The sequence below is a fragment of the Lathyrus oleraceus genome, chromosome 5 (genome assembly GCF_024323335.1).
Source record: "Lathyrus oleraceus cultivar Zhongwan6 chromosome 5, CAAS_Psat_ZW6_1.0, whole genome shotgun sequence".
NCBI classification, from domain to species: domain Eukaryota; kingdom Viridiplantae; phylum Streptophyta; class Magnoliopsida; order Fabales; family Fabaceae; genus Lathyrus; species Lathyrus oleraceus.
The window spans coordinates 221,353,967-221,370,237 of record NC_066583.1 but is presented as its reverse complement, the minus strand read 5'-3'; the positions used below and the strand labels follow the sequence as shown (position 1 = coordinate 221,370,237).

The window sequence follows — 16,271 nt, the reverse complement described above, 5'->3', positions numbered from 1 at the left end:
TAAAGTTTAATATAAAATTTAATATTTATAAATATTTTAAAAAATAAGATATACATTGTCAATTAATTTTATACTGTTAAATATTTGACTAGATTACATAAAGTTTTCAAAATTAGTGATATATAATAGTTGAAAGGTGAAATCTTATTAAAGACAATATAAAATTATTTACGTGTATGTTTATTATAGTATTCTAATTGTTATGGAATAAAAAATATATTTATTTATGACATATTTTAAATAGGAAGAAAAAGGTGGAAAAAAAAACTGTTGAAAAGCGTGCAGACAAGGGAGAAGGATTGTGCAGTACAAATAAAAAAAAGAAAGCAATCGAGTGCATTAACTTACGGACGAAGACGGACTGGATCTAGGTCAACGGAGTTGGACTAAAAATAACGACAAAACCAGGGCCATTTTCGTAATTAACTATTCCCAATTTCAATGTTTTAATTTTTTCTTCAGATTCTGATTCATTACCTCTCATATATAACTCCTCGCTCTCCTTTTACCCTTCTTTATCTACAGAAGTGTCTGTGTTCTCTATTATGCGAACCAGAAGAGGCTTGTGTTATCCTCAAACACTTCAACTTCCAAACATGTCTTCAGATATAACCAAACTCTTCACTCTCTCCCACAAACGACAGAAGAGAATGCCGGAAAACACCACCGGCGGTTCTGACTACTTTGACTATTTACCTGATGATATTGTTCTGTCTATCCTCGGTAAACTTAGCTCCACCGCAACCTCACCCTCCGATTTCATCAGTGTTCTAATCACGTAAGTTACTAGCCAGTAATCTTCTTCAAAAATGGTCTCATTTTGCTTTTGTTTTGAAGTAACTGATTTTGTTATGCTGAACAGGTGCAAGAGACTAAACGCTTTAGGTCTTAACTCTGTTGTTTTGTCAAAGGCATCGAACAAAACATTATCAGTTCAAGCTAAAAACTGGTGCGACTCTGCTCACGGTTTCCTCAAACGCTGTGCCGATGCTGGAAACATTGAAGCATGTTACACTCTCGGAATGGTAATCTAACGGTTCAAAAATTACAATTTTTTGGTCTGAATTCATGTTAAATACATTAATTAATAATAATGAGTGTTGTTTTGACTATTCTGTGGGCGCAGATTCGGTTTTACTGTTTGCAAAACAGACGGAGCGGTGCTTCGATTATGGCAAAGGCAGCAATGAAATCTCACGCGCCGTCGCTTTACTCATTAGCTGTGATTCAGTTTAATGGAAGCGGCGGAACGAAAAATGACAAAGACTTACGTGCTGGTGTGGCTCTTTGTGCACGCGCTGCGTTCCTTGGTCATATCGATGGGTTGCGTGAGCTTGGTCATTGTTTACAAGACGGTTACGGCGTCAAACAGAACGTTATAGAAGGACGGCGGTTTCTCGTCCAAGCTAACGCCCGTGAACTTGCTGCCGTTTTATCTAACGGTAACAGTAAGCATCCATTGCTGACATGGAGTGTTAATCCGGTTGCAAACCAACCACCTCAGATTCGTGTTGTTTCGGGTTCGGGTTGTCCTTTGCTGAGTGACTTCGGTTGTAACGTTCCGGTTAAAGAAGCTCACCCTGCGAACCGGTTTTTGACAGAGTGGTTTGAAAACCGGGGCGGGTTTCCGGGTCAGGGTATGATGCTGTGTTCGAATACCGGTTGTGGCCGTCCAGAGACAAGGAAGCACGAGTTTCGAAGGTGTTCGGTTTGTGGTGTTGTGAATTACTGCTCACGCGCTTGTCAAGCGCTTGATTGGAAGTTTCGACACAAGGCGGAGTGTGCGCCGGTTGAGAGGTGGTTAAACGCCGAGGGGGAAAATGTTGCCGGTGACGGTGACGGAGTCGTTAACGTTGAAGAAGTTGATAGGTAGATGAATTTTAAAACCGTTAAAAGATGACGGTAACGGAAATTTGTTTGGAACTGTAATTTTTGGCCTAGGATACTGAAATATGGAAAAAGTGAAAATATTTATTATCTCATTTATTAAATTTGGCGTTGCATAGAGTGCAAACTCCAATGTGGTCTTTTCTGTTCCTTTTACTCTATTTTGTTTTTTATTTATTTTATAGAAGCAAACTTAAAATTGTCTCGAAAAGAAGAAAAAAAAATGAAAGGGATGCTTTTTGTTTTATTTCTATATTTTATTTATTTTTATAAATTACCTAAAAACAACCGTTACTAGTTACTTTTAGTTGGGTCCATTGGAATAATAATGCAAATTTCGGATTTTTAGTGAATAAACTACCATAGGAGGAACATAATTGAACGTTTTATTTTATTGTTGGTTGCTAATAAAACGATGCTTTAATAAGATATGAAATCAGACAGACATTAAGGATATGACGTGTAGGAACCACAATGTTCTAAACAAAATAAATGAAAATACATGTCAAAAAGTATACCACATCTTAAGTGGGGCTGTACAATCTTACCTTCCCTAATACATCATAACTGCTTTAGAACAAAGTTGGATATATAATGGCACCGATTCTTTAGGGGATATTGGCCATGAGTGACAAGTTTATGTTTAGGATAGATTTGGTTGATATTCTTACTTTACTTAGAGGAAATATTGGCCACCAAAATTGTAAATTTGGGGTTTGTGAATATATCAATCATCTTGTTTTGGAATTTATTATTTTGAATAAATAATACAGTGATTTGTAAAGATGGATGAATTAGAAGGAAATTTGACAAAATTAAGATATGCAGCTCTAAAGGAAAGTTTTTTTTTTTTTTTATCAAAATAGTTAGTTTATCTTAAGATATCTAAACATAGCATCAAGGAGGCAAACGTTTAATTTCTTTTTTTTCACCGTTTTGAATGAGATAAACAAGTAGAAATGACAATAAAACTCATATCCGTGAGTATCCGTCTGAACTTATTTCGAGTTCGACGGAAAAAATTGTTTTGACTAAGTTCAAATTTGAGTTTGAGTTTTTCCCGATATTGAAAGATGGGTACGAGGCGGGTAATTGGGACATTAGTCTCTGTAGCACCTTAAACTCCAAAATTTATTTTTAAAAAATTTACATGATAATTTAAGATGTCACCAACGACAACCCTTCGAAAACATATCAACCGATTGAAACTATGTATCCGAAAAACATTTCATCACAACTTCATCAATAATGTGATAAACTCCAAAACAGCGAAATCAACATAAAACATAATAAACTCCCGTCTCCGATGTTACACAACCAGAGCATTAAAACCACTAATATATAAATGTTACACAACCAGAGCATTAAAACCACTAATATATAATAAAGCGATATGTAAAGAAAATTAAGAGTAACTCCAATAAGCCACCTTCCACACATAGCAATAATGCTTACTCCTAATTATCTGCGAGATATCTATGATGGACAATATGAAGCAAAGGGGTGAGAAACAACTTTCAATATAAACAGTATAAAAAATGTTAAGGTAGAGAATCATACAACAAGCACAGATCATTACACAATCAACAATACAAATGTCCCACACCTATTAATAACATGCACATTGATCAAGTATGCACACTATTCACAAGAACTCGCTAACCATGTCAAGTATTCTCAACCAATCAACAACATCATGAACACTCAATTGCATATACAAACATGTATCCAATGTACTCCACTACCGACTCATTGTGCATGCAGTTCTGTTCATGGACAACACATAACAATCTCGCTTATGAATCCCCACCATAGGATCAGAGCACACAAAAATCATTATTATCACCATAAGTCACGCTTCATCAACTCGCATCTGAAACTAACTACTCGCTCTTTAATCCATACCATCGGAACAAAATACACCAACTGGATCGAAGCACGTACACCACGATGCATGTCTCTCAACAACATGCATTATCACCAAAATAATTACCAAAATAATCATTTAACTTATCACATGTATTTATCACCATTATGCACAACACCATTCTTAACACGTGACAATTAATCAAGGTTACAACAATTAGCAAAGAACACCAACCATCAACACCTTATCAAAATGCATATTCACAAGCCTTCAATCATGTTAATTCATTATAGCATCAACTCATCATTAAGTAAACACAACAAGTCACACAATTATACACACACTTCACGTCATATATCCACACATACTCATCAATAGTACAAAATATTAACTTATTATCACAATGTCATTCACCAAGAGAGTAATTTTCATTATCACTTATATCAGACCTCCAACAAGGTAAAACAACAACTATTCAAGACAACTCTAGCCTTATCAAAATAACTCTAAAGAGTCAAATTACTCAGATCCCAACTCAACTCAATAATATTATTATCAATTACTCAACAACTCAATTTTTACTCTTTTTCCTTAACAACCTTAAATAAATAAAAATATTACTCAAATGTAATTTTATAATGTCAACAATACTCCAAACTCAACTCAAATATATCCTATATTTCGACTCCAATTCTAAACAACTCAAAAGAAACTCTTGACAACTCTATAACAACTCTAACCAAATAAAATAAGACTTTTAAACTCAGCAAAAAGGTAACGAAAGACCATCATACTCAACATTGCTCAAACTCTAGACCTAACTCTAAAATTATCTCACTTTAAAATAATACCAAATATTATAGATTTATGATAAAATTATGAAACACTATAGTCTAAAAGATATTTAAATCCTCTTTCAAACTCACTTAACCGCGCCTCCAACAGAGTTACGAAACTTCAATTCTATTCGTTTCAGTTCAGTCCTATCACAATAATTTATGCGTAAACTCTAAAATAGAATGTCTGACTTCAAAATAGTACGAAAAATGATATACTCATGATAAAATTATGAAACTCTTCAGTTTGGAAGGCCATTAAACCTATTTCTAACGCAAGTGACGGTACGCTAAAAGGACTTACGATTTATATTTTGCCTTATCAACATGTTTATCACATTAACCTTGATTTATCAAAAGCGTCAACATATGTATCGAATCAAAATACAAGAACGCGCACAGATCACTCAATAGGGCATAAACATCATACAACAAAACAAAATTTATACAATCTCTAATGAGAGTAAGGGCCTTTCTTCTCTTCCATTTCATGCTAAACACCTATGTTGAAATCCCTTTCCACCCTTACCTCAGATTTCTTGCAAAAATTATGAATTGGTTGAGGTTGATGGTTGGTGTTCTTCCCTCTTCAAGCCCGAATCTCTTTTTCTCTCAAAACTCCAATTTTACGTACTGACTCCTCAAAAGTTCCACTAACCATTTTTATCTCTAAAAACCTAATTTACTCTTTTGTCAATTACACTAAAACCCAACTCTTTTTAAAATGTTCACCACTTTTCTTATTACCTCTAAATTTCTACTTTCCACCCAAAAACTCTTTTCTTATTTATTTTAATTAATTAATTAAAAATAATTATCAATTCTAATTATTTTTAATTAATTAATTAATTAGTTATATCCACCAAGGCTCTCTCTACACCCCATCATACACCACACACACATACAACTCAATATATATTTTAAACTAAAAGCACATCACATACTAATTAATTAAATAAAAACATAAATAATTTGATTAAATAAATAAATTAAATTTAAGGGTGTTACAACTCTCCCCCACTTAGAGAATTTTTTCCCTAAAAAACTATTTGACGGGAAAAGCTCTGGATAATACTCTCTCATCCTATTGTCGAGCTCCAACGTCAGACTGCCACCAACAAGACCTCCCCAAACAACCTTCACTGAAGCAATCTCAATGTCGTGCAAGCGCTTCACTTCAAGATCCTCAATCATCAACGAAAAAGTCTCAACTGTCAAGTTATCTCTAACTTGCACATCATGAAGATTTGAGAGATGTGTCGGTAACTCAACTCGGTAGGCCACCTCTCCTACCCTCTGAAAAATCTAAAACAGACCAATGAAATGCGGCGTAAGCTTTCGAGACTTTAAAGCTCGACCAACACCTGTTACTGGAGTAACTCGTAAAAATACATGATCTCCCTCTTAGAATTTAAGTGTTTTTCTCCTTTTATCATGGTAACTCTTCTGGCGACTTGTCATACCCCAAAATTTGCCCGTCAATATTACAAGGCATTTTTCAAGGCACTCCAACTTATTCTGCAAGACACTGACCTTAAAGGAACAAAAGCCCAGCTCACAACAGGCCCAATCCAGAAAATGGCCCAAACCAGCTTGCTCGCTAGGCGAGCAATTCCTTCGCCTAGCGAACCCTTCGTTATGACACTCGCCCTGGCGAAGCACCAGATCCAATAAAAGCCCAAACTAGCTGGCTAGCTAGGCGAGCAACTCTTTCGCCTAGCGAAGCTTGCGAACATCAGAATTTTCGGGCTTCATTCTGAGCCCATTAGGTCACAACAAGGGCATTATAAATAGCCAAGCTTCAGTCAGAAAAGGGGGGGACGAAAGAGAGGAAAAACAGAGGAAGACGGACGGAAACCCTGGCATAGAAACCCTGGAAACCAACTTAAAGAATTCCGGGTAAAGAAACCCTGAAGGCTGCTCATCCGCGCCGAAGCTACCGCCGTCCAACCCCATCCGATACCAAGAGTGGTCAGTCCTTTCAACATCGCAGCTCGCTAGCACATCGCTAAGCGAGCCTGGAGCAAACCCTCGCTAAGCCTTCGCTAAGCGAAGCAGGAGCGAACGGGACAGTGGCTGTTTTGTTTCTTTGCTGTTTTGCCTTATGTTTATCTAATCAAGATTCATTATAATTCTGCATTATTTGGCCTGACTTTATGACTGTTGTGTTGTGGTGCAGTTTTTAATTGTACTTTATCTCGATGTTCTAACCCGTGTGTTGAATTGTGTAAAGGCTTACATATTCCTGAGGAAACGGCCGGCTAGGTATTCCACCTTATGTGTGGGATACCCTTATGGAGATGGATTCTGAATTACTTAATTTTAATGTGGAGATTCATCCTAAATTACCTAGCTGATTTTAATGTATTGATTTCATCAATTTTAACGTGGACCTAATTATCTAATTGATTACGGCTATCTAATTAATTGTAAAACTTTGCCTTTAAATAAGTGATCTTGGATCTCTCTTTGTTACCCTACGATATTACGGTATTATGGTCATGTCCCGCGAATGTGGGGATGCACTTAGCAAAGACCCTTCGGTTAAATCATCATAGTCCCTCGAATGTTGCCTTTGTCCCTCGATGACCCTTCGGTGTAGCCTACGGTTAAATGATGATAGTCCCTTCGAATGCTAAGGTATCCTCACAACTGTTGCCTTCAATGACCAATCGATGACCCTACGATGTCCCTTTTACATCCAAAGTGTAAGACCCCAATTTTGGGCCCTAAGATCCCTCATGGCCCATATCATTCATACCATAACCTCAAGGATCAATGCATGCCTTTGTCCCCTTCTGGTGGGTAGATTGCCTTGTGGTTTGATTTCTTGATCACCAAGCATACTTTGCATTTGTATATCTTTGCTTTCATATGTTTATCATTCAAAAAGTACAAAAATATTGTCTGTTTAACCTTGTTGCTTGCAGTGGAAGCAATCATCAGCAATTAGGTCAAAGTCAGTCATTGATCAGTCAAAGCAATGGATGGTGGCCATTCTTGCAGAATTTGGGCACCATGATCACTAATCAAAGGTTCATACATCTTGTGACATCATTTGAAGTCAAGTTCTCAAGGATTTAGGGTTTGGAATTCATCAGAAGTGCATCAATCAGTCCAAAACCCTAGGAAAGTCAACATTAAGTCAAACTTGGTCAACAGTTGATTTAATCAAGATTTGATGGATAGAATTGATTTGAAGAAGTTCATTCATGCTTGTATAAGTCTCATCTATCATGTTCAACCTCATCATGGAAGAAAATCAAGTCAAATCAGAAATTTTCCAGAAATAGAAAGTGGACTTGTAATTTCAACTGCCAAAAATGGAAACTTCTTGATCTTAAACTTACATCATGATACAAGCTCCAAATGAATTTTTGCCCAACATGAAAGTTGAAGATCTTGTCTTCCCATTTTCAAAAAGTCCAAGAACATCAAAATCCCATGTGTGGTTGTCAAGATATGATCAAATCATTTTCACCAATTTTTGAACTTCAACAAGCCATAACTCTCAAACCATAAGGCCAAATTTGGTGGGGTTTTTTCCTACAAACCACATTTTTCATCCTCTTTCCAAAAATATAAATTTCATGACCTAAAACCTTGCCAATCAAAATGGCATTTTTGGACCTTTTGCATTTAAATTTAAAGTTTGACCAAACTTTGACTTTTTGAGTTTTTGGCTTTTTCTTGATTTGGTCAATTGGGAAATGTTCCATACAATATTTGTGATTTGTTCCAAGCCATAAACCATCATCATACCACCTTTACACCTCATTTTGACCAAACTTGCACAAGTTGTTATTTTTTTTTGCAAATTGGAGCATAAGAACAAAGCAAGGTACAGCCTTCCATGTATAACCAAAAACAGCAAAATTGCAGTCTGTTTCCAGCCTATTTGAGGCCCAATTCGCAGCAAACACACCCTCCAATCTCCACTGGTACACATTTAGCAAAAAGGCAAAAACCACATTTTAAGTTAAGCAAGATTATCATTCTCTAAACCAACTTTAAACAGACAATATAAATGCATTTTTCTGACATTCTCACAACCCTAGACTGCAGCCTCCACGTAAAAAACACACTCATTCTCCCTTCTTGCATTTTTGGGCAATTGGCATTTTTCTGCTGAAAGTTTAAAAGCACACAAGTAAACCTTGATTGATTCTTCATCTATACATATTCTTGAGCACATTTTCACCACCAAATCCCAGCTGTAACCACCAGTCCACGACTGTTTCTTCAAGAGCACCATTGATGGCAGATTTCGAGCTGGACTAAGCTATGCATCCTTGAGCTAAATTTCTGCAAGCATTCAACCTTTGGAAGCTGTGTGATTGTTTGTTTCGAGCTACATCCCTCATTTCCTCACTATTTCCAGTTTTTCTTCAAAAACAAGTAAGCCCTCAACTTTCTCTTTTCATCAAAACATGCCATGTATCTTATAGTTCTTTGTATGCTGAGCATTATGAAACTTGAATCACATTGAATGGTGAACTATGCTGTCTTAAAACTTGATTTTTATTTTTGTGTATTAATGCATTTTGGTTCGATTTGGTTTGTTTGCAATGTTTTAGTGAAAAGTAATGATATATTCCTGTTGCTTTAAGTTTGTTAATGCTATTGGTATGCTCATATTTAATTTCTGAGTACATTGAATTTTCGAGCTTATGGTGATGATGAGTTTATGCTGCTGTTGTTCAACCTGTGCCTTGCCCAGATTTTTTTCCAGGATTAAATGTTGTTTGGTTGTGATTATTGTTGCATGAGGATAGTGTGGCATGGCCATTGTGTGGTTGTTAATTGCTGGATGAGTTTTGTTCATGATGGAGTGTTGATGATGATACCCTGTTCATAACTGTAAGCCTGCCCAGAATTTGCTCGACTGTCTGTTTGTTTTGTTGTTGTTAGGCTGCTGTATGAACATCTTTGTTTTGGCTACCATGCTGTATGCATAAGTCTACTTGAAGTTTGTTTATGATTGATGATATAATGATGGATGATGATGAATGCTTGCTACAATTCAGGAAACCCTATCCAGAAACTTGCCTGCTTTTGTTATTTGGTTGTTTATGTCATGAAGTACATTGCTAAATATCTTGCTGTTTGCCATGTTTTTGAATGTGGAATGATGATAACATATGCTGATGAATGTTGGAGATGATGACATGCTACTGATAAACTACCTGTCCGGCTCAAACTTTTGCTTGAATGTTGTTTTGGTGTGTTGCTGTTTAGATGTGCATGAGCATACTGTTTCTTTGCCTTGTTTGCTTGACATAAGGCTTGTACCTTGTTTAATGATGTTTTGCTTGAATTAATGACTGCTGTTGTATGTTGATGTTTAAGTCATGAGGATTTTCCACCATGTTGCTATTACCCTGCTGCAGTATTTGAAAACTTTAGAAACATGTTTGGAAAATCCATATGACTGTGTTGTATGCTTGTTAAGTGCTTGCTAGAGCATTGCCAAAACCTCAATGATACTGCTGCCCAAACTCATGCCCTGTCCAGTTTTTTTTCTCAGGATTTTGGTTGGTTTGTTGTTAACGATGTATAGTGATGATTGTTTAGCTACCATGAGGATTGCCATGATAGAATACCATGCTGTTTACTTAAATGTTTTATGATGATGATTACATGATGATAATGAACATGAATGTGCTGCCATGCTGTTAATGCCTGCTGCTGTTACACAATCATAACTCTGCCCAGTACATGAATTCATGATTGTGTGTGTTGTGTTGCTAGCTAATGCACATGCTAATGATGTTTTCATAGGTCATGATCATTGTTGGTTTTGCTTATACTTGGTTGTTCAAATGTTGTATGTTATTTCATGAACTTACCATGATACCATGCTAAACCTTGCTGCTGTTAGGCTTGAACCCAAAGAACCATTAAATGCTATAACCGAGTGAACATGCTTAGAAATCCATATGACTCATACTCAGTTTGCTTGTATTATGTTGCTACATGAGCATTAAGGCCATGTTTTTTTTTTTTGTGTGATTTGTTTGTTGCAATTGTTTGTTTGATGATTAAGATCATGAGATGATGATGTTGATTGTGTGAGACTTGGTTTAGTTTTGGTCATGAGTTGAATGCTGAATGCCAATGCTGCTGTTCAAACCTGATGTCATATCCAGATTTCTCCCTTGAGTATTGCTTGTTTTGCTGTTGGCTAATGCTGTTTAGTGATGCTGTTACATTGTTTGTTTTTGATTGTTGATGTTGGTTATGGATGGTGCTTGAATATACTGAAACCATGCTGTTACTGCCCTGCTGCTAAATCCATGCTGTTGTATGCTGTCATGTACTGTTGTTGTCTGGTTTGTTATTTGAATGATGATGATGAACTTATGCTGCTGCTTGCTGTTGGTTATGTTTGCATGATGATAACATGATGAACACGATTTGCCATGCTTACAATGCTGAAATCTTGCTGCTGCTATGCTTGAATCATGAGCTGTCCAGAAATCATCAAGCTCATGTTGTTTACTGTTATGTCATAATGAATGTTGCTGCGGCTGTTATGATGATGTGCTGCTGTCAAACCATTTGCCTTTTCCAGTTTTTTTCCCACAATGCCATGTTGTTGCTGTTGTTTGTGTGTAGTATGAACCTCACCATTGCCATGTTAGTGTTTGGTTTGTTCGAATTTCAGTTGATATTGAGCTTGGGGATGATGTTTGAATGCTATGCTGTTTGTTGGTTGTTGTTCATGAACTTAAGTTTGAAGCATGCCTGGCTGTTAAAACCCTAGGGTTTTAGAACCCAGAATTTTGAGCTCATTGGCGCATGAGCACTGTTCCATTGGTTCCAGCCAATGAGAACATTTCATTTTGTTTGCCAATGCTGTGTCGTTTCATTTAAGTTGGCAGAAATTACAGCATTGCCACGTTGACTTGTGTTTGACCATTGATCATGCTATGTATTTCATGTTTTGTTCATTTATTCATCAAACTTCAACAATTCATTTCTTGCTCATTTTAATTCCAAAAATTATGAAATTTCTTGCATAATGATCACAAAGATGTCTACTATTTTATGGTGAATTTTAATTAATTTTCCATTGGCTGGATTTTAATTGATAAATATTTTCTTGACATGTATGCCAAAATGATACATTGTGCCATTCTCTTTGTGAAATTGTCATGTTGCATCCAATGAGCTTGAAATTTTTTGTGGTGAAACTAGACACATTGATCTTCATTTCCATATAAAGTTTGTGCATTTATCATTTGTGGATTGATAGTTATGATTTTTTGAAGTTGTGTGTTGCATTTGGTGCTATACCATGATCATGCATTTCCACAATTTTTGTTCACACACTTCCCTACATCAAAATGACTCCAAATTTTGCATGAATGATCCCTTGTATGTCTAATTGATGTATGAATTTTCTTGGAATTAATCATGCTGTTTTCCATTTAATTGTGAATTTTCTTCCATACTTGGTCATTTGTTGACTTTTTGTGCTATACCTTGCCAAATCTTTTGTGAAATTCTCAAATCTTATTGTATGACCTTGAAATTTCATATGTGATAACTAGACATCTCAAGCTTTGCATTGATGTTAATCTCATTCATTTATCTTCTGTTTTCAAATTGATATGATTTTTTTGAAGTTGACCTATGCTTGTTGACTTTCACCATGCTTGCTTGAATTTGATTTGACTTCATGAATTTCATTGACTGCCTTCCTCTCATCCAAATGCCATGAAATTTTACATGTATACCATGTTAGATGTTAGGATTGAGTGTGATTTATTTCATAATTTTTGAAAATGTTTGAGTTGACTTTTGAATGAAGTCTTTGCTGTTGACTTTTGTATGCTTCTTTTGCCATGCTTTGCATCCTTTTGCATATGAAATGACCTTGATGCATGATGTAAGTTTGAATCCAATTGTATTTGCTTCTTACATGATTGGAGTTGACTTTGATTGAATATTGCTTGCTGCCTTGGCCTTTTTCTTTCATCTTTGACCCTAGGCTAGTCCTAGTGGTCTTCTGAGCTTACAATTGAGCTGTTTGTTTCAGGTTGAGCACCAATGCCCCAAAGACCTTTCAATTTTGATTGAGTTGGTTTGTTTATCATGTGCTAACCACTTGTTTTGTAGGTGACTCATATGCTTGAGTCTTTGTGCCTTGCACAATTGGTCCTTCTGTGTGACTATTGGTTCATTTTCTTTTGCTTTTGATTGTTGACTTGTTTACTAATGAGTTTGACTTTTTCAGGTACTTTAGTTGCCTAAGTTCTTTGAACTTGATTGCTTGCTTTGCTTTATAGCATTTGCTTTGAGGTATAATTACTTCTTCTTCATGTAGTCTGGAGACCCGGTCTGTTATTTGACCGGGCAAACTGTCTGAAGTCCTCCTTAAGAGGCAATGCCTGTGTTTGTTTATATTTGTCCTAAGCAGGAAAAGTCCTTCAAGTAAGGCAATTGGTGGAAGGTAGGGATAAGTAATCTATCCCCCACTATTCAGTGTGTCCTCTCTTTGCTCCCAGTACCTGGTTGAAGCAATGAGATAAATACCCAAGATCTAATCGAGTCAATAATGTGGAGAGAGTTCCTACTTTCTGAACTCCCACACTTTCTTTGATGCTCTCTCTGATATGAGATAGAAGCAATGAGGCATACTCCTCATCTCCTATTCATCTGCTTCACCTGAGCCCCTCAATGGCCAGGTTAAGAGCAACCTTTACCTATTACAGTGGACTTTTAAAGTCAAACCCTCTTGTGTGAGCCCCCATTGTTTGGCTATAGAGTGTGCTGTTTGATATTCATTGATCGATTGATTGTCATATGCACTTGTTTGCTTATATGCTATGCATCATCATCATCAATTGCCATTAATGCATGATCATCTCATTTATCTTTGTGATGCTATCATTGTTGTTTGCCCATTGAGGACAATTGTAAGACCATTGCTTTGGCATTTGCTCCTGTGATATGGAAGGATAGAGTGTAAGACCTCATTGGTCACTCATATCTTCTGTTTATCTGTGTGCATGTGAGGATACAGTTATAAGTCCCTGTAAGTTGGCATCTGCTTTCCTGTGATCATAGTTTGTTCATCTGTTTGTATGAGAGGTTGCAATTATAAGTCCCTGTAAGTTGGCATTTGCATTCCTGTGATCATATTGTTGCTTTTGTTCTTGTATGTGAGGATCCATTGTAAGTCCCAGTGATGTGGCATTGGATTTCCTAGGACCATACTGTGGAGATAACCTAAGTCCAGATAGATTGGCAGTTGACTTCCATATTTCATTTTTGTTTTCTTCTGAGGAGATTAGTGTAAGTCCATTGAGTGGCATCTGATATCCTGTTCTGTTTTAGGAGACTGGTGTAAATCCATATATTGGTATCCGGTATCCGCTTTTATTTTCTTTGTCTGTGGAGATTAGTGTAAGTCCATTGAGTGGCTTCTGATATCCCGTTCTGTTTTAGGAGATTGGTATAAGACCATTGATTGGCATCCGATATCCGCTTTTGCTTGCTTTGCTTGTTTGTTATTATTAATTGCTATTCCAAAGGACACACTTGAATCACTTCCCATATGATTTCAAGAGGCGGACCCTTCTAAGAAGTTTTACATCATTTATCCATTCACCTCATTGTGTCCTACCTCTTCACACATGTTTAAAAACTTGAAATAAGTGTTGTGCAAACATTCTTACCTTCTTTCCAAATTAGAAACTTGGACCTTAAGTCCATGATTTTTCCAAACTTCATTTTTGCAAATACTTCATTTTGAATTGACTTTAATCATACTTTGACCTTTTTGTAAATAATCCAAATAACTTCACCCATTCAAATGATTTTGTGGCTTTGTCCATGCTTGTTAAGTCTTTATACATTAGCTATAGGTTTGATTTACCCTAGTTGGTTGATATTAATCTCACCTATTTGTCCTTAGTAGATGAATTGTAAGTCTTCCTTGCCTATTATAGGGTTAACCCCTCTCTGGCAAGTTGAAGCTTTTCTCACATGGTGGACGTGTTGCTATATAAGGTTGAGTTTTCTCCCGTGGGTAACGTAAGACCTTTGAGCTTTTGTTTTAAAATTGAATCCACTAACTTTTGGAAGTTTTTAGCCGAACTACGGCGTTTTGATCCTTACCTTTGATGGGAGGTACGTAGGCAACGGGTTCATCCGTTCAAACCCAATAATTAATTTGTACATTCTTTCCTCATCATCCCACTCATGTTTGCACATTACTTATGTCATGACAAATAATAATTTTCAAACAACAAAGTGTGAAAAGGGCTCCCTAGGAGTACCTAGGACGCATTGGGTGCCTAACACCTTCCCATTGCGTAATTTACCCCTTACCCAGACTCTCTGATCTTTTTATTAGTTTTCTACGTGTAAAACTTCTTAGGCTTTTGTTCGCTTTTTAGCCAATCCTTTGGATAAATAAAAGTGCGGTGGCGACTCGAAAATTTCAACGTATCTCTTAGCTTATGATTTAATCGATAGATCATATAGCGACGAATACACCGCTACAGAAAAGTGGCGACTCTGCTGGGGATCCTCACCAGAATCCCTGGTTGTATTGCCTACTTTTCACCCTTGTTGTGCTATATTATTATTCTTTATCTGACATATTTTTGTACAATTTGGGATCACTGTATTGATTGTAATGTGTGAATTGCTTGATATACATTTGCTGTTTGCTTTGGTGATCTGTGAGATGAGTTCTGTACCCGAACTCGAGTGCACTCTAGGATAGGAGAATGGCGTAGTCTTGTCGACTGGTGTGGAGTAGTCCTTAGCCAGTTGACTTGCGAGCCCATTCACTTGGTGGAGGTCATGTTGAACTAATAATGTCACACAAGTTATTTGTGGTTAGGCATTATTCTTTCAATCATGTGCCGCAGAAGCCAAGAACCTTAGTTTACCAAACCCATCTTGGCCTATTTTTAGGACCGTAGTGCGGAGGTCGTTCAGATGTCAGTTCTGATACGATTGTTACGCGATACTACACTCATAAGAGTTTCTCTTGAGAATATTCTTGGAATACGAGTATTCGTTCCTCCGATAATATTCGAAAGATGGAACGATGATTATGGGAACCTCTGATAGAACATGTCTGGCAGGTTTAAACCCTAGTACACTCCCTTTGGGTGGTTCTTAACCGAGACCCCATGCTCGTGACTCTCAACAAACCCGTGATTCGTGGTTGAGTCGTTCAAGCATTGTTAATATCAATGGATCCCGGATCAGGTGTAAAACCTAAAATCCATCAAAGCGGCTGGTTGATATTAGGAATGTTTGAACCGGTTCATGTACCGTTAATATCAATGGAACTTGGGTGTCGATAGGGTGAAAACCTAAATCCACCAAAATGGATGATTGATATTAGGGATACAATGAGCTTTCCCACGACCTTTGTTTGGTGTGCTTTGCTTGATCCTTGAGTGTGTTTGTTGCATTCATGCATTCACGCATTCATCCGCATTCATGTCATCAAAAGAGAAAATTTTCAAGGAACTTAAAGGGTTGATTTGCAAAATTTTCAGACATGGAAAGACCGAAAAGGCATACAAAGAAGTACAGCTTTAAGCAGCCTGATGTAAAAGAGTTAAGGAATCTGACATCATATGTATTAGATCCCTTGGGTTTCAAGGCTCGATATGGGAAGCTTCTGCCGTTGCTGACTACTCAAGTGG

The 16,271-nt window shown here is 36.8% G+C and overlaps 1 protein-coding gene across 1 annotated transcript; it reads left to right on the top strand.

Moving 5' to 3' along the window:
- The first annotated feature begins 480 nt into the window (after window positions 1-480).
- LOC127083109 (F-box protein At1g67340) lies at window positions 481-2,036 on the top strand. Its single transcript, XM_051023349.1, has 3 exons — window positions 481-778; window positions 863-1,025; window positions 1,127-2,036. Exons 1-3 carry the CDS (start codon window positions 546-548, stop codon window positions 1,871-1,873), a joined length of 1,143 nt encoding a protein of 380 aa, XP_050879306.1. The 5' UTR covers window positions 481-545; the 3' UTR covers window positions 1,874-2,036.
- Window positions 2,037-16,271: the final 14,235 nt, after the last annotated feature.